This window comes from Dromaius novaehollandiae, chromosome 4, assembly GCF_036370855.1.
Source record: "Dromaius novaehollandiae isolate bDroNov1 chromosome 4, bDroNov1.hap1, whole genome shotgun sequence".
Classification (NCBI taxonomy): domain Eukaryota; kingdom Metazoa; phylum Chordata; class Aves; order Casuariiformes; family Dromaiidae; genus Dromaius; species Dromaius novaehollandiae.
In genome coordinates, this window is record NC_088101.1 from 61,456,181 (window position 1) to 61,475,901 (window position 19,721).

General features: G+C 37.9%; 1 protein-coding gene across 1 annotated transcript in view; it reads right to left on the reverse strand.

Annotated features, from left to right (window-relative positions):
- Nucleotides 1–894: 894 nt before the first annotated feature.
- The window catches only part of GRXCR1 (glutaredoxin and cysteine rich domain containing 1), a 39,092-nt gene continuing 20,265 nt past the window's right edge, over nucleotides 895–19,721 (reverse strand). Inside the window, exons 2-4 of the mRNA XM_064511771.1 lie at nucleotides 11,690–11,929; nucleotides 3,969–4,034; nucleotides 895–1,134 (exon numbers count right to left, since the gene is read on the reverse strand). Coding sequence (XP_064367841.1) covers nucleotides 955–1,134; nucleotides 3,969–4,034; nucleotides 11,690–11,929 — 486 coding nt within the window. The 3' untranslated portion in view covers nucleotides 895–954. The remainder of the gene's footprint in view (nucleotides 1,135–3,968; nucleotides 4,035–11,689; nucleotides 11,930–19,721) is intronic.

Genomic DNA, 19,721 nt, shown 5'->3' on the forward strand with positions numbered 1-19,721 from the left:
GTGCATTCAGACCAGCCACTGGCTAACCCTCTTGTGCTCATGTTGGGGAAACCCACCAAAAATGACAAATTGCTGGAGCTGTCTAGACGGGCATAAACCAGCGGCCTTCCTGGAAAGAACAAGTGCTCTGAAACACTTGTGCCAGGCCAACCCTCGAACCACTACAGTTACTAAGCTGAAAAAGCAGAAATCTCATCCTGAATGACTTTTTCTGCAATTTATAAGCCTATCTTTGTGATCTCACTTGATTGCTGTAGTATTCAGTGTAATATGTAGGATCATACAGTTCTGGGATAGTATAACAATGGTTATGAACATCTGCAATGTTAAATATTCATGTAACTTTGTCTAATGACATTAATTTAGTACTGAGAGCAAAGCAGTACTAAAAGAGAAAGCTGATTCATGAGGCTTTTATGAAATAGTTCTGTTCACCTGTTGCCACTCTAAAATTCCGGCCACATTAGTTATGACCACAGTTTAGCTTTTGGAGACTTTTCAGTCAAAGGCTAAATGGAATGGCTTTGGGCTAGTCTGTATCATAAAATTTTTATTCTTACTGGTCTGGCAAGCAGCAACTCCTCAATAGATCTGAAGGTTAGGCTTCATTCTGCCATAATCTCAAGGGCATGACTCAGGACTCTGGGAGTGGAAACACATACTATTGCTGATGATCCTCGGTAGAAAAACTCAAGACTTCACGTTCAAAGGGCTAATAAAAATAACTTTTATAAATAACAAATCTTCTGCATAAAGAATGTAGAAACATATATTTCAGAGTTCATGATATGGTCAGTGGCCTAAGTTTAAATGGCTCCAATGATCAAACCAGCAGAAGTTTACTATAAATGGATTTTTATTGACTGAATTGGATAAACAGATAAATTTTAAAAAAATCATATTACAAACTGCTGCAGTACCATAAAATGAGTTGCACATGTGGAGATGCTATTCTTAGCCTGCACAGCTCCTGCAGCGCTGTAAGCCATTCTCATTGCAAGCGGTACACTTGAGGGCCTTGAACGAGTCTGTAAAACAGTTCCGAAACACGGACATCTTGCTCCCATGGCACACTGAGCATGGAAGGAAACCAAAGCCCCCACAAGACAGACACTCATGGGGATGCTGGACTCTCTGCTCAAAGAAGAAAGTGAGAAAGACAAAGATGTTACTTCCTCAACCACCATAAGCTCCAGGACAACGAGGTTTCAGGACAACTGAGAATACACATCCTGGTACCCGTTTTGAGAAATATCCACCACCCCATCCCAAGGTCTAGCACTGTGTAACATCAGCAAATTTGCCTTTTCAGACACACATGCCATGGTCAGACAGGCTTACTGCTAGTTCATTCATCTAGCACAATATATCTCGGTAGCCTGAGTTCATACTTCCCAAAATAACTAGCTAAGTAATAGCCTGTGTACATTACTCTAATGTCATCTTAGGTCTAGATCAACTCTACTAGGTATTTTAACTGATCAACTCTAAATTCCAGCCAGTTTATGCTGACATTGTATTTTCTCTGGTAAATGTTGAAATACAATGACTTTTACAGTTTGCATGCTCATGCTGTTCCTATTACAGCTGATCAGAAGAGCAATTCATAGCTTCTGACAAGGAGTGCTTGAGGAAAAAAGTGGTGTATTCAAATTTATGGGTGTAGAACAGAGAGGTTTTAACTGTAAAAGAGAAAGATCATCAATATTCAACAGTTATTCCAGGTGAAAATTGCTGCAAGCAAGGATGGTCTTCCTTAGTTGTCCTAATTCCTGAGTAAAACAATAATTTTACTATATTTTGTATTGGATTAAAGATAATGGAGAATAAAGGAAGAGATTTCAAAGACATTTTAAATTTCACCAGCTGAAAATGTTGCTAGTTTATTTAATGATTGCCTTAAAGTTCTGTCAGAGAAATCAAAGGTACAACACATTGGGTACTTACCACAGCACAGATATATGGCTTTATTTTTGAGTAAAGACTTTATAGATTTATTTACAAAGGAAGAAAAGTAATCCATGTAATCTCTGCTAGAGAATAATATTTTTAATCATTAAATTCATTATTGCGTGTTAGGTTTGTAAGTAACTACCTGCACGTGCAGTTAAGAGAGCTAACAATAAACAAATAGAAAGTTATTTTAGCTTAGTTCCTTGAAAAATGACCATTTCCTTCTTGAACAAATGATGGTTTGTGTAACCATCCTCTGTACCTTCAATAATGAAGAAACATGACTGCCCCTTGTAGCTGTAGCAAAGCCATTTTTTTAATAAAAAACAACAAGCAATGGCATGTGTTTGAAGCAGTGGTGGTATTCAGTTAGCAGTTATCACAGTCTGCTGTAGCCTAGCCTTGTTTGTCTTTCAGAAAAACTTTCTGTCCCAAGCTTAGAAGAAACACTGGGCTAAGTACTGATATTATAGGACTCCTCAAATGGTAGGATTTGGGGATGATTCATTCCAAACCAATGAACAATGTTAAGGAGTTTTATTACCCATCCTGTCTGGTCTCAGTCAGGCAACAATAATGCTGCATTCATTAATCATATGTATAAATTTGTTTAACTGTTTCTGGTTATGTATTAAATAGAAGACCCAGAATGTTCTTCTATAATTTATACACAAATATATACACTGAGTCATGAGGCAAGGGAGGCTTTGCTGAGTTAAAGAACAGGCCAGACAAATGCAGAAGGTAGAGCCTGCTCTGCAAAAGGACATTTATATCTCCAAAAAGTTGATGCAGTCCACAATTTGCTGTGTGGTGTCAAACCTACCTCCTGAACAAGGCAGAGTTGGATAACCCTGGGGCTCAGTCTGACTGGAACTTTAGGAGCACTCCAGGAAAGAGAATGGCTATAAGAAACCAATATGCTTCACAGAAAGAGATGTTGTTTAATGGATGTGACATAAAATTCATGTTATACAATGGGCTCCTGAAAGCATATCAGGAAAGCATCTGCTGCAGGCAGGCTAAATGCAGGGAAAGAGAAACCTTTTAGATTTAACCTTAGGGCTAAATCAACTAGATGTAGCTTTCTTTTATTCTTTCATCAGTGTCTTTCACAAATATCCTCTCCATGTTATCTATTTTTAATGCTGAAGTTACATACTTCTTAACTTTGTATGCTATCTTAATTTCGTTAGGGGTGACTTCAAGATAAACAGATAATAGCACAACACTCCATTTCTAAGGACACAGCTATCTGCACAACGCAGACATTATAACACACATCCTCCCAAAATGTTCTTTGTTGCAGGATATCCAAAGGAAAACACAAAATGCCTTGGGCAGCCAATATCACAAGATCAGTGGAAAACTGATGACCAGTAAAGATCCTAGCTTATAAAAAAGTAAAGGGTAGCAGGCATGCACTTCAGCTGTCCCCAGGGAGAGGCCATCAACTGTCCATAACAAAAGACAAACCTGCTTCAGAAAATCTGAAATGACAAGATGAACTATGAGCCAGAGAAAGGCATAATCTGCAACCTGTAATTTGAAATTTGTGTAATTTGACACTTCTAGCATTTGCCCATATTTTCTAGATGTCCAGCTTTAGATCTAACCAAAATGTAGGAGATTAGCAAGCTCCAGGCACATTCACCGCAGTACATAGAGAAGTGGTGGAGCATCCACACAGCAGGCCTGACTTTTCCAGGGCATCATGAAGAATAAATCCTAGAGATGAAGTCAAAAGTTACGGGAAAGAAAAAACTACTTGCTTTTCCTGTTGTGGCAAAAATCAAGAGAAAATAGAGATGCACATTTGGTTTTGATGTTATGACCACCCACATCTTCTAAAACTTAATGGGCTGTGATACTATGTTATCAATCATTCAAAGAGCAAAACCAAAAAGGCATTTCAGATCATCAGTTTATAACAGAGGGAAAGGAACTGGTTAAAATAAAGTTCTCAATTGCAAATATTCAATATATGTTGCTTATGTTTGCAGAAATACAATTACCTCAATTTTGGTTAAGAGATCCTGCAGTTCCCCAGATTCATTCATTAGCAAAATTTTCTCAGCACCCTATTAGTAAGAAGAAGAAAAAGGTCAGCCAGCTTAGCATGAAAACACAGAGATGATTAGAAGATTTGGTCTTGAAAATCTAAGCAGTCTGAGGACAAATTTGATTCAAATTAAGTATTTTGTAATTAGGTCAACCTTAGGAAAGCTAGAAGGGGAGAAGAATCTAAACCTAGTTTTGATAGAAGTGTCCAAGGTTAGTTATCAAGAGTCATATCGCATTTCCTTTTTGTAACAGGTGACATGTTTTAGAAATTGTGGTTGCATTCACTTTATTTTACATGGTATGTTTTCTGACAGAATAAAAAATATGTCTAGTTACCATGTCAAAAATTACTATTAAATAAATATACAACACATGAGAGAATGCAGCAAAATGAGGAGGAAATTGTATTTCAAATATTCTGGCAATTCAGCATTGAATTAAGACATAATATGCCTAATGTATAACAGAAAGAGAATAACGGTAATGAAAATATTGTAACAACATTAAAGTCAGACACAACAGTGAATAATAATAATTTAGTTTGAGTACATTAGACCTCTGAGGGGTTCTGTGATCTGAACCAAGGCAGTAATGAAGTAGTTTTTCTTTCTTCCTTCTGAAAGTAAATGTTCAGAGATTATTGCAGACAAAATGAAAGCATCAGAGATAATATAAAACTTGTTTCCCTTTTCTTCTAATTATTGCAGCCAATCTTATGCTTCTATTATGTGATTTTATGTACTGAATACGAAATATTACTTATGAGCACTTTCGGGTGGGCACAGGGCGAGCGCACTGCTCTCCCCATTGATGTGAGGTGCAGGTGGCTGAGGAGTGTGTGGATCACGTACGGCTCAGCAACACTTAGCTAGTGCTGGACTATTCATGATGCCTTGCTGGCTGCAGGGTCCTTCCCAGCCTGCACCATTATCCTTCTAATTTTCCTTTTTGAGCTTGGAAAACCACAGCCACAGAAGCAGTCCCACCATTTTGCTGAGAAGTCAGTCCACAAGCAGTCAAAGAGATTCGCTGCACACATCACTGACTAGTTATTAGGAGGCTGCTCAGAGGTCTAAAGCAGGAGCAGGCGAGAGGCCGGTGGCTACACCAATGCATGAGCACAGCGTACCTGAGAACCGCTCCCGTGTTTAGCCTGAAAGCTGACAAACAGCAGCAGAAGCATTGCAAAGGATTTCACATGTCACCCTAGCAAGGTTAGTTTCCCTTGCAGAAAGTCTTTTTACTCTGGCACAAAGAAATGCACTTTTGACTCGGTGTTCAACGATACACTCAATAGCTGATTTGCTGACTTCTTTACCATGTTCGTTGTCTCTTATACAGAGGCAGTTTATAATTATAGCATTACATGTCATTTAAAAAGCAAAATACTAATATTTTAGTGGGTGTGAGAGGCACTTTTGCAGTGACTGCTACTCTATTATGCTACATTCAAATAAATTTAAATAGAAGTATCTACGAAATAATTAGTAATGATTAATTAGTGGTTAATTAGTTGCAGAAGAAGATGGGAGACTCAGATCTGCTAGCCTTTCTTGTGCTTAGTCTTCTTCTGTTGAAAATTATTAAAGACGGCAGACACAGAACATACCAGCTTCTACATATGCCTCATGGCCCTCTGTGCCCCCAGCAGAGTAGCGTTTAGCAGTCTAGCAGCCTCTGCACACTTGCCCTCTAATCCCTCTTTGTTTCCACACAGACTGGGCAATAGGAGTGATGGGCACAGCAAAGCAAGGGTTGGCCAAAAGGGCCCACAGAGTGTTAGCTCCGGGCTTGTACGCACTACAGTGGCTGAAGACAAAGCTTGCACTGCCCGTGAGATGCAGAGACATTAAGGATTTGCAGCTTCATTGATGTAATTACAGCGCTGCAAATTCCCTAATCTAGACAAGCCCTGATTTGTCCTCATTTAGGAAAGGATCTGCTCTCTGTGGTAACAGTTGGCAAAAAAAAACATTCCTGTGACTTCTGCTCCATGTTACAATGATACTGTATTGTAAAGCCGAATGGCTTTTACAGCAGTATAATTAAAAGCTTGACAGGTTGTCCATTATAGATTCAGATTTTCAAGGATTTATGTTTCAAATGACATTCAGTCGGCATTATCACCTAGCTGTGTTATTTCCAAAATGGAAAGTCTCATTACTATGGCTTTAAAATAAAAAACAAACTTCTAAATGGATAGCAACATTTTTAAGTGTTTCTGTATGTCTTTTACAATTAGTGTCCGCCTCAAGTGAAATTTTTAATGAAAAGTATTTTGCAGAGGTTAACCTACCCTTTGGATCTGCAAGTCTTAATACGCAGCGTGTGCAATTCATAGTGCTATTACAGAAAGCAGCTGTTACTTAAGTTTGATAGCTGCTTTTTTGACCAGAAAGTGACGCCTTTCTTTATATTCTTAGATTGTGTTCAGCCCAATGGGATGAAAAACACTTAAAGAGTCCATCCCTCCCAAGACTAACATAAGGAGCACTACTGGCAGTAGTACTGCCATAATGTTTGGAGAAGCAACAGAGAAAGTGCCCCAGAAGCACAGGGCTAGGAGTAAGTGCAGTGAGCTTTCAGTTTTGTATTAACCAGGCAACGCTTCCAGACACCAGCCTTTAAGCACTTATCTTTTAACTTAAATAGTTCTCTACTGCTGTGGAGGAACCCAGGGGCTGCACTTGGGTCTTTGACCTTCTTTTTGACCAACAAAATCCAAGGTCCGCTAAGTTGCCTACTGCCCCAGCTCTGTCACAGCATTAAACCAGTTTGTTGATCACCCATTGTGGATGTAACCAGTTACCATTTTCATGATGCAATTCTTCATCACAAAGTACACCTAGATATATGCCCTTGTGCTTGGCTGTATTAGAAAGCCTGTTGATTCAGGAGGCTGTACCTCTTCCATGTCCTTCCTATATACAGACGAAGATGAGTATAAGACTGCATCCTTGAATGAGGATGGGAGGGGAAGCAACTGCGACCTCTGTGGGAGAGAATTGGGTTTATGAAAGTAGGGAACACATGAAAATAAGGAACACCTGAACCCAAGCAGACACATTTGCTGTGCAGATAACTTCCAACTTCCTTTATCTCATTAAAAACAAACTTTTGCTAAATTCATGGGAGAGACTCCAGCCTCTTGCTAAAGCAAAAGCATGCAACCACATGCCTTATCATCACTATACATGCCATTTTTTTCACTGTGGTTTACCAAGGAAGGAGACAGCATATAGTTCTGTCCTTGCCCAGAGCTCACATATGCCTCAGCCTACAACACCACAGTCCTCACAGTGATGTGAGCATGGCAGCAGACAGGCACCGAATTTGATTAAATGACTGGAAATCTTCCCACGAACTGAGAAAGTTGTGAATGCATTACAGTACAAGGGCCAGAAATGTTAGATTTGATATGTAAGGATCTAAAACACCAGATTTCTTTGTAAGAGAACATACCAGTAAACCTTGCTCTCCCAGAGATGCTAAACTGCAAAATGCAGGAAACAAGTGGAAAAACAGAAAGTGACTCACACGCGACAATTACACAGTCTTATTGTCCATAAGCCATTCATATCCACCCCATCGAATGAAAGCCAGAACATGCTCACTCTAACAAAATATGGAGGCATCTGAGGGCAACTAATCTTTATGGCCACTAGAAAGAAGCAATAGAAGAAACTATTACTATTTCTATAACAGAACAATATGTTACAAGGGTATTTTCTAAAAATCGATTACAAAAATAGCCTCATGGTTCTCAGGAAGTAATCATAACCAATGAGTCACATAAAATATTTTACCGCAAATCTCATGCCGCTGTAGATTCATTAGAGCTGGGAAAATTAAGCAGGAAATTGTTTCTTCAGGAAAAAGAAATAAAAATTATTAATACTATGTATTTGAATATGATTCAATTAGTTTTGTACAGCAGATGAATACTGGAATTTAATCATATTTAAAGTGAAAAAATAAAGCAAATTAAATGTATTTTTAAATTATTATTCAGTGAGCTAATATGAATACTAAGGATGACTATTTTGCATTTTCATGTGCATCGCTTTCCCCATCTCCCAGTAGAGTGGGACTTTGCATAACATAAGTCTCTAATGATCATGAGTACCTTTGTAAAAGAGTAAGTGAATGCTTCAGTTCTTTTCTGTATTGCTTTCTTTTCTCTGGAAATCATTTTTTATTCTGCTTCAGTGTCCCAGCAGATGGCATAATTCCATTTCAGATGAGACAGCCTCAAGTGAAAAGGGGGGACTGGATCAGCTGGTAGAGAGCACGCTGCAGAAAGAACCTGGAATTTCCTGACAGACTTTCCTAGACAGTGTATATCAAGAAATACAATGATTCAATCCTGAGAAAGATGTATTAAAAAACCTGCTATACTGCAGCATGAAGCACTTGACTTGACAGGGAGTAACTACGATTTTTCTGTTGCTTCTGCCCAAGTAGCCAGCTCACTTCATTTCCCCTACGTTGGCAATGATAAATTCCATAGCACTGTGAAGATTTATCCTCACAACTTACAGTACTCTAACAACCTTGCCAGTGCTTCTGGGTGGCTCACATAAAGGGTACTCTATCAGATGCACATACACTGTGTTCTGGTGTTTTATTGCAACATTTATCTCATTAAAAATAATCTTGTACTCCTTCAAAACTGTTCATATTTTAATTGGTTTTCTTCCTCCTCCCTATGACTCACTGAAAGGTGCCTGGCTCACTATAGAGTCTTCTTTGTATTGCTACATGCAATCTCCATAAGGGAGGGATTTGCCAGGAAATAAATATTTGAAACAAAAAGAAAAAGAGAGAGAGAGAATATTGTGTGGTTAATTTACTGACATCCCAGGCTTCTGGATTTCTGTGTTGCATTTGCACATCAGAAGACAGTCCTCTTAAAGGCATTATAGAAATGTCCACTGCTACAGAAACAGAATTCTGTAATTAGTACCCAAGGAAACACACTCTAATGAAACACAACCCTATGCGGGACACAGCCAAATTAATACATTTTCGGTCACTGATGCACTGTTTTTTTAAGGTGCCACATCCATGAGGCATTGAAATAGCCAGAGAGGGATAACGTCATTGCCACATCCTGGAAGGTTACTTAAACCTTTGTAACCTTCTTGATATGCAAGGCGCCTCACCCCAATTTGTTTCACTTCCTAAATGATCAAATGTTAGTCTCTTTTATGAAGTCATATTAAAGCAATAAAATAAAAACTGCAGTAAAATACCACTTTTTGCCTCATTTTCCAAACGGAGTCTGTGAACACCTGCTCCCTGCCAGTGCAATGCAAAGTTCACCATTGGCCTCTCGAGCGCCGTGGCGCTCCCTGGGTTCAGCCCCAGCGGGTCTCCTGGGGTTACCTCTGCTCACATAAAACGCAGTTTTTGCATCCTGGTTCATCCCAACTAAAGCGCATTACTGAGGGATTGTACGAGTAGCCATAGCAACAGATGCAAAGCAGAAGTGACCCACAGTTGGCGACAATTAGCAGGAAGCAGCACAGTGCAGAAACCTTGCTGTGAGCACAGGTAAGGGGCACCCACAGCCACAGAGCAAAGGGGTGCCACCGTCCTCGCTGTCCACGATGCCCCCCATGAGCAGAGCAGGCCTCTCCTGACCTGCTCCCTGTCTGCAAAGCAGTTTCTCCACAAATAATACTGCTGGAACGTGGAATAACTTTGATCCCATCCTGGGGCCAAAGTCTCCTCCATTTAACCATGTTGTGCTTCATCCATTTCATCAAAACAAATATCTTCCACCTCTCCCCCCTCCACCCCAAGTGTGATGTTGTCCTGCTTTTTATGAGACAAAAAGATTTTTTTATTGTGTTCGATAATGTGAATAGAGTTGCCATGCTGTAATAGATGTCTGTAAACCAGAATATTCCATCACAACACCAAATTTTCTTTCTTCATTTTTTTACCTACTGGTGTCAGCAGGTAGTTCAACAGCTAGATTTGTCTCTCCAACAGACAGCTGCCTTCCTAATTCATCCCCTTTCTTTTGTTTCTATACCTCTCCAAAATATCTCATACAATACTGAAATGGCTTTAATAAGACTTTATTGCTTGTTACACTATTGCTCCTCTGTCAAGAGACAAGTTTCACATGATCTTCTAGAAAATAGAGAAGTGGTGAATTAATGGGCTATCCATCACACCAAAATGACTGTAATCAGGTTTCAGCTAGGGCTGAGCAAGTAGTTTATTCAATACATTTCAATATTTTGCCTGATTTCTTCTGACAAATTCATCACACAAAGAGTGAGATTTTCTTGAACTTGGTCATAACTCACTTTTTTTATTTTTTTCATCACAGTTAGGTGAGCAACTCTTAGTTTGAAACTTCTTGAATTTTAAGCTGCTTTCAATTGAAGTATATTTCTGCTCCTAACTGGCTAGATAACTCTCTGACTCAGATTTTTGATAAAAACATTCTCCAGTATGAATTAAAATTCACTGTCTTCTAATACTCCAAACATAACTGCTTTTGCAGCTGCTGCTGCTCCAGCAAGCATACCTGCCAGGAAGCTCACTTGTCAAACTGCTCAGAGAAAACTGCCTCAAATAGAGCACAGCCAGATTTAATGTGGACTGGGAAGGGAAAACGAGGGAAAAGAAGAGCAGGTCGGTGTTTGTGCAGGCCCAATGTCAATTATGTGCTGTTTGTTGATTACGTCCCATTTAATTGCTTAAATCTGTAATAAAAATGAAAGTGTTAAGCAACACAAACAAAATAACCCTGCTGTGTTTAAATATAGTTTGCCTTCACAAATCACAGTCTCACTGTTGGTGCTAATTACAAGTTCTTTACCAACTGACACATATAATAAATACCTTTTCTGAGCTCTCAAGCGATTTTGTTTGTGTCATTTTTCAGAATCTTTTTCTTTTAAACTCTGATTTTTCAGTTTCTGAGAAAGCAGTTCCTACAGTGCAGGCTGGTCGTAATGAAAGGATGGTCTCAAATATCAATTGGCTTTTAGCCCCAGAGTACCAGAATCCAAATCTGGATTACAATTTTCCACTTGGAGTTTATGTCTCACAACAGAGCAGGGTTATGCTGGTTTTTTCTCTCTTTTAGGACTAGGTTTTTCTAAAATTAAGTATTAAGCACTTCCATACCCAAAACAATGTTCAACTGATTACTTCTGCCTGGTATAGACTACATCATACAAAATTCTATGCATGTTGCAAGACCCAAGCTGTTAGACACTTTCATTTTCAAATACAGATACTATTAAATGACAGTTTTAGAACAATTGTATTCATCTTCCTGAGTCAATCATACATATAGGTTCTCAAGAATGTGAAGAAAAAATCTATTTATCTAGATTTTCATGGCTTGAACTACAAAGATAAACTATTTTTTAAGAAACAGAGGATAACTTAGTCTGTATTACCACCTCTCATCCCTCTTCCCGATAGCCTTCTCCCAGGCTCTCTGTTGCATTCACCCGTTGTGTCTTTGGATCAAGTATGTCAGCGTAGATCTGGGCAGCACCTACTACAAAGGGATCCCTGTCTTTGTCCTCATCATCCCATCATTTCCAACAATTTTCTTAAAAATTTGCTTCTCATTCCTATAGATTTTCATCTGATCTTACAGACTATAGAATAAAATGTATGCTTATGCTTTACTTACCCCAAGGTAATGGCCGTCGATAAACACTACAGGGAGAGAGGGAACTTCACATACCCTCTTGCATCTTTCATCGAGTTCCTTTCCATAATCGCTGTTCAGAGCAATGTTTTTTTCTTCAAATTTAACTCTGTGATTTTGAAAGATCTTTCTAACCAGTTCACATCTTTCAAAAGTGGTTCTCACCACACGAAGGCTGGTGGTATAAATTACTATGCGACCACATTCTAGCCCTGTTGATACCTAGAAAACAAAATTATTTTAGATTTCATTGCAGCATATAAGGTGTTAACAGTTCATCTATTTTCACGGCTGCCTTAATAGCTTCCAAGTTTTGAACAATTTCATTTAAATTTTTCTTTAAGCAGGAGAACGCATCTTGAAAACACAATAGAAAATTGTACTTTTCTCAAACATAAACGTGCAAGGGGGGAAAGTTCTTGTAATCGCCAACTTAAGGCAAATTAAGCTGTTTATCTGAGTAAGGTGGACCTTCACATTTTTTGGAAAGCTTTAGAGATGGTGAATCAAGCCCAACATTTTCAAGTAATGAATATTTTAGAACCTTTTGGACTCTGGAATGCGGATAAGTCATCACCCTCGAGCTGAGCTATCGGAAGTGTCTGCACACCCCGCTTTCCCCAAATTGTGAGATACAATGCTTTGGCTTAATCCCCTTTCATTGACAAAAGCACAAACTATTCAAAACTGAGAAAGTGATTTGAACACAGGACTCTGATGATGCCACTGTTTTTAGAGTTGTCTGATTCTGTAATAATAGTGATCTGCATTTGTTTTTTTCTCAGCATAATAAAGAACTGATTCCTACATCCTGTGACATCTTGATTTCACATGACTTATCAGAACTGTAGCCAGCTCTACCACTGTCCCTTGTAAAAAGGACTTGCTTTGAACAGGAGGCTGCAAGGGACAGAGAGATGCTTTATCCAATGTATAGGAATCTGCATTTCTTGATGGATGAACAGCACTTCCTAGTGAATCAGGGTAGTACAAATACACCCAGACTAAGCTTTACCTTGCTAGCTCAGGTGTTGTTAGCAGCCTCCCTGAAGCACGGTAAGACAGCCTATGCTAAGCTCCATCGTACCCATGTACCAACAGTAACTCAGAATATTTTAGGTCTTTCCATGCTGTATTAGATTCTGATTGCAGAGTGGACAAACATATCCCTAATCTTCAGCTTGGATCCAAGTCAAATCCAACCAAACATTTTAAAAGGACATTTGGTGTGTGTTAAGTACCTGATTCAAAGCCCATTGCAGTTACTGGAAGCAGTTGCGTTGGCTGTAACAAGTTTCATACTACAATTCAGGTTTGAAATTTTACCACTCTTCTTCATAGGTAAAGCTTTATACCTCATCTTTCCTCTCTGGGATGAAAACAATTACAGAGTGACAAACTAACAAGGACTAGTTTTTCCAAGACAGAGGGGGACATTTTTAAAAGAGAATCATTGTTCTAACTGAAGATATTATGTTCAGATAAATAGCTAAAACTCTAGCTTTTTTTAAGGGTAGTAAGACATTTCTAAGACTTTTGAATTATCCATTACATTCCGCAAATGAAATTTTATTATCTCAGCAGTATTCCAGGAGTAAAACCAAAAATTAGAAACTAATAAGCAAGGATACCTATAACACACTGTAGCAATCTGTGGAAAGTGAATCCTGACATGTGAATAAATAATTTTTGAACTATGTCATGTAATAATTGTAAAGACAAAATTGTAAAATTGGATACACAGCACTGCATATTTTTCTAAATAATGAAGTCATGATTTATCTAACTAAATACAACAAAAAAAGTCATTGCAGAAAACATATTTTACTTAGAAAGGTTCTTAGAAGGGAAAGAAGAGTTCTCAAGAAAAACATTTGAGTTTTATAGATCATTGAAAGTGTAATTGCTAACATATGGAATTTATCAGTTTTCCACCTCCCACGCTGGGAAGAAAGCATGTTGCAATGGGTCAGTGTTTACTTCCCTTTGAACATATTTCAGGGCTTCTGTTTTAGGAAAAATGTTATAAAAAGTAAGCTACTTCTCTCTAACCCGTTTCCTAGACTTAAAACACCTCTACTGCAGCACTTGACTCTTCCCCAGCATACTATTCACACATTTCAAGTGAGAGAATTAGCTTTTCTTTTGCTTAAAAGACAAGCACTCTACATTAACACTGCCAAATATTATAGTAACCATGCATGGATTGCTGAGAGGAAGAGAAATTCATCCTTTTCAGAAGAACCCAAAAGGAGTTCTTGAGAAAATATTCACTCAAAGATAATTTCACATACTCATTGTTTCACTCTTTGGACTGAAAATACATTTTGAAGTGAAAAAATATACAACAGGTTGGAAATTCTTGTTCCTTCATAACTCTAATCTCTAATGCCATTTGTTCCCAGACACCAGGGGCTGGCTGGATAGATACAGACAGTCATTATCTCGGGAAGCAACAGGACTGCAGTGTCTCTACAGCATACAAATAAGCAGTTGAAGACATGGAAAAATGGATAGTTGTAAAGTAATCTGGAAGATATCAAGTGGTAAGCATGCACACAGAGTCCCTTTTATGTTTATTCCTTTATTTTTATTTCATGTGGCAGTGAAAAAAAAATCCTTACTTGCCCTTCCAAGAAGTATCACGGGCATTGGCTAAATAATTTTTTAGGTAAATTTTTGTAAACACCTATTTTTCTGTGTTGCAAACACACACAGCTTGTCTTTGGCAGGACTTTATCATATCAGGGAAAATCTGTCCTGGGCTAAATAATTTTTTAGGTAAATTTTTGTAAACACCTATTTTTCTGTGTTGCAAACACACACAGCTTGTCTTTGGCAGGACTTTATCATATCAGGGAAAATCTGTCCTGTCATCTGTCCTGAACCATACTGGTAATTCAAAACAAAAGTGAACACAAGTAGAGAGGTTTATATGCTTTTTCCTGATGAGAAGCTATGCTAATTCCTGTTTCACTGCCCAATTTGGTGGCTTTTCATATTTAGTGACTAGATTATACTCTTGAAGTAAATCAATGGAATTATGTTATAGCACATCTCACCATACTTTTCCTTCCTAGGTTGCAACTGTAGCAAAATTATAATAAAACACAAACAGTCTAAACAAATGAATGGAAGGTATTTTAGAAAATGAACTTTCATAGTTTAGTGTAACAAATTTTAAATTAAAATCATCTTTATATGACTCAGAAATGCACATAAAATTTGAGCTGAGGTTAAACAGAAGGTAATTTGTGGGTCAATAGGCAAGACAAAATTTTGCTCAGCTTCTGGAAGTTAGACAGATCAACAAACCAAGAGATTTGGAGTAACTTATACTGACAACTTTCTCAAACTTCCTATAAGCTTGCTTCTCATTGAAACCTGAAGCTAATTGAAAATCAATTAAAAATAATTTGGTTTGAGGTGGCAACTTTTGTGTCAGATTCAATAAGACCTATGTACATGGCCCATGAATATGTGTCAAGGAAGGGGTTTATGATTTCAGAGAGAAATAAAGTTACTTTAGTAACAATCTTCTACATCATTTACAGCTCTTAATTTAACAGCATAATACCACCAGCTGACAAAGAAGGGTCCAAAGGAAGTATCTGTTTTACTGCCTAAATCTGAATCGCTTGCAGTTTGCTTGGATTGCTTTAGATTTTATTTAATATCTTTTATGATATTTTTATGCCTGTCCTGCTGACATGAGTTTTCAGCCTAATTTTTGTTTGGTTGCAAATGAAAACTATCACAGCAACACTACAAAAGCAGTCTAGGGATTTTTTTAATCCTTCTTCTGTGGATATTCTTTGTTTTAACCTCACTGGTGTGAAAAGAATATCTATTTACATTTATACTTATATATAATTTACATCATGGTGGTATCATCTGCAAATTTACACTTGGTTCTTTTAAAGTACACATCATTTTCCTGTGCTTGTTTCCAATAACAAATGCAACAAAAATCATCTTTATACTTTGCATTATATGATCTACTGTACTCTAGCAAAGACAGGATCTTCTTTCTGCTTATTTTAATGTGCTGGTATAATACTTTGGCAAAAGCTAAAATCTTAATGCTGACCTTTAGTAAACACAAGATTTTCAGAGGTTTTTACTATATGAAGGATGAACATTCAATTAATGTTATCTATGTGGTAGTGAATTGCTTCTTTGACCTAAATCAATGGCCGATATGCCCTTCTCTGTCTCAGAATATCATCTTTCAACATCTCAGTGTTCTACTGAAATAAGCACCCTTTGGCTTTGTAATTAGATACTATCAGACTGGCAGAAGTATCTACTATCCATTGAATCAGCTGAGGGAGGAATTTACAGTGCATTACAAATCCTGCACAAGAGATGCTTCAGAGAGTAAATACAGCATTTGCGATCTAAAAAAAAAGTTGAGCAAGAAAAAATGTGTACATAAATATGTGTGTATATATACACAGGCATATGTGTTTATATAAATGTTTACAAACTTTGTATCGTGCTAATGGAGTTGCGAACTTGTCCCTTCTGTCTGTCATTGTTGGTTGCCTATTTGAAATTAAAGATTTAATGGCATCTTTCAGAAAGAATAGATTTCCTGGGCAGGAGACCTCTTCGAACAAACAGATCTTATCTGCCAAGTTAAAATATTTTTCTTTGGCAGGTAGGATCTGTTTGCTCATACAGAATGGATTGCAAATAGTAGCTAGCCACAGCGTGCACTCTTGGTACAAAACCACATTCTGTTCCATTTCCCTATTCGTAGTCTAAACCATTCTAGGCTCTCTCTCACCAAGGCACAGTGGGCACTCCATTTTAAATTTAAGCACTCTTTTAAGTGTTTTACTATGTTAAGGCTGTAGTTCTGTCTGTACTGTCTTCAAGGATCTGATGCTATATCAACACTTGGGAAAAATCAGAACTAGAACTTTATTAAATTCAGAAAGTTGTGTGCTCTAATAGACCCCAATAGAATAAAGACTAAATTTCCACAATAGTGCAAGTCATATATTCAGGTCAAAGCATGTGATGACCTTATCTGAAATACCTCACTTTGAAAACACAATACTTTTCCTTATCCTGTTTTGGTACTTACAGGAACCATAATTCTAGGACTTAGAGTCTGTGACCTTATATCATTAGTGACAGTGCAATGATATCATCAGTAATCATCCATCATATATCAAATATCAAAACATATCATCCTCAGCAAACTGGGAAATTCTATCAGTTCCATATTACAAATAGGAAATGTGGGCACGAAGAAGCCAAGACCTAAGTACTGAAAGAGATTCATGTAATTTCAATGGAAGCTGCACACCTAAATTAGGTAGCCAGAGACTCTGGGACAGTCCGGAATATAGATCCTGGCTTTGCTGTCCCTAAGAAGGTGGTCAGCTCACTGTTTTCCACAGATTTTAAAATAGTACTTGTCTTCCTTTTGTCTGTCTGCTTTCTGTCACTCTCCTCCCTCATAAATGGCAGCTCTGGAAATATATCCACCTCCAAAAGCAGTATAGGAAACCAGGCCCCTTTGCCTGATTCTGTGTCCCAACACAGGGGATGAAACATCTCATTTTTTTTTTCTTCTCAGTCTGATAGACCTAGATAACTTTGAGGAGCTGTTCACAACTGTAGAGAACAGTTGTGATGCAGCTGACATGAATCGTGGGATCTCCAGCTCCTGGGCAGTTGTCATCTCTCTTATCTATACATCCACCATATACTGCTGCTTGTAATGTATCACAGTTTTACCTGCATAAGGTTGGCATCCTCAAAATTGTTCATCATCTGCAGTGCAAAGTAGGTATAGGACTTCACTCTACCTAAGACACAGGTATAGTTTATGTATCTCTGTAATTTATTTTATTTCTAAGGTTATTTATCAATTTTGGGGATGTCAGATGAAAATAGCAAAGGTAATAATAATATTTCATGTGATATTTATATTATTTATTTCATCCTAAAGAATCCCAAACCCTTTTAAGCAAAAAATATATTTTGATAACTTTATTATCATCACTGTTCAAGTCATTTGACTGAATACACAGAAGACAAGAGGTGGCTTGTCAATCTTCAAACCCCATGTGAATGTGCATTGCAACCCGCTTCTGTTCCTCAGATAGCACAATATAACATCATGCATTTCTTCTGCCACTGTAGATTTTCCCACACACCTTCTAGCACAGACAGCTGTTCAGAAGATGTCAAAGATTTTTTATTTCAAACCAGAAAAGATAATTACAATACCATGGCAGGAGAGGATGGGGCATGACCCTGCTTCTCCTTGCTTTTTGTGACACTTCAGTTATCAGCATGTTCAGAAAGTACAAAGTCTACAACTGAGCTCACCTCCTAATGTCCTTATTACCCTTCATCTTGTATACGCTCATATAGCCAGGCTACAGTCTGCTCTCAAGTGGCCTGAGTTCAGATCAGAGCACAGGTTGTATCTCCCTAGGGTTCATGGTCTCTACCAAACCCTGATGCCTCGGCTTTCACAGACTTTATAAGATCAAACTGTCTACCACCAGTGTCACACTGACACTGGGGGAAAAAAAGCAGTTCCTGTTTAACAAAGCACGGCGATGCTTAAGGGCATCTAAAATGTCAAACACTACATCCACCTGAAAGGGGGATAATGGGACTAAGGCAGGTAGAATGTATATACCCAGGCTGGAATTTAGTAAGGGCATAATTTATTACGATGATCACATTATTAGAAAAAGATCAGTATCTGTCCATGCCTAATTGGATTTTATTTATCAGGCTTTAGAAGGACTATCAGTATGTTCTTATTAATGTATTATTTCTTTTCTGCTATGATAGGAACAAATGAAATCTTTGAAAATCAGAAGCAAAAGATATTCACGTGTCTGTAATTTTCTCAGGATGAAATGACAAGGTGACACAATGCTTGTTTCTCCCTTTGGCTTGCTTGTTTATTATTTCTTCCTCTTCATACATACCTATTCAACATCTCCAAGAAATTATTACCAGAGAGAAAGAGGGGTTTCTGAGAAGACTCTCTTGAAAATGTTAAAGGGGTTTGTAACAAAAAAGTAACATTTCTTTGTTGCACACCAACACCTCCCACAAAGACAGAAGGTGAAGAACCAAGAACATTTGAAAATAATTCTGTCCTCAGCGATTTATAGGAAGCACTAGAAGTGGTTTGAAAAAAGAGGTTTTTCACTAACAGTATACAACAGTCTCATCTGATATGATGTAGTGCTTTGAACTGTTGCTGCATTCGGCAGAGGAGACCTGAAGCTAGACAAGCTGTACCTAGACTGGTTGGTAACATGGCTGAGGCTACATTTAGCTAGTCTGTCATATGGGACACAGGTTAAGATAGTTAATGTCTGAGCTGTTTACTAGCTGAGTGTTTCTATCTTCCATATCTTACAGTCCTCATCTAACTAGTAAATCATCTTTCTTTCCAAAGGAAAGATAATGACTTGAAAGAAATGGTAGGGTATTTTTTACCCCTGAAGGATCTTATGTTGGATCCTCAGCACAGTAATGTATTTTATAGCTGATAAAATGTCAGCATTTAGCAGGTCAAACCAAACTGCAGCAAAGTATTACCTGCCATATCCATTTTTTGGATCTGCCAATGGCAACTCTCCCTGGAGACTAATAGAAGAAATTATTACAGGAAAGTGTAATAATGGCCAAAGTATTGCCCTGGAAACAACAGATGTTGGGAAATTGCCAAAATGCAGTTGCCCTTTTTTCAATTTCAGTGCAAAGTTCTCAAACACAGTCCAGATGAGCTGTGAAACACCTTTAAATAATACATCAAGTACTGTTTATGCATCTAACATAATGCTGTTACTTTGTCCTTAAAATGCAATTAAATTCTTTCTCAGCTAATCCAGTGATGGTCATAGGAACCAAATCATGGATATTTCTTACTTAATTGACTTTACTCCATTCCTTTTCATTATTTAAAAACCCTTCACTATGGTAGAAATCTCTGTGATTCAGTTGCTAGCATCTTTTTACCTGA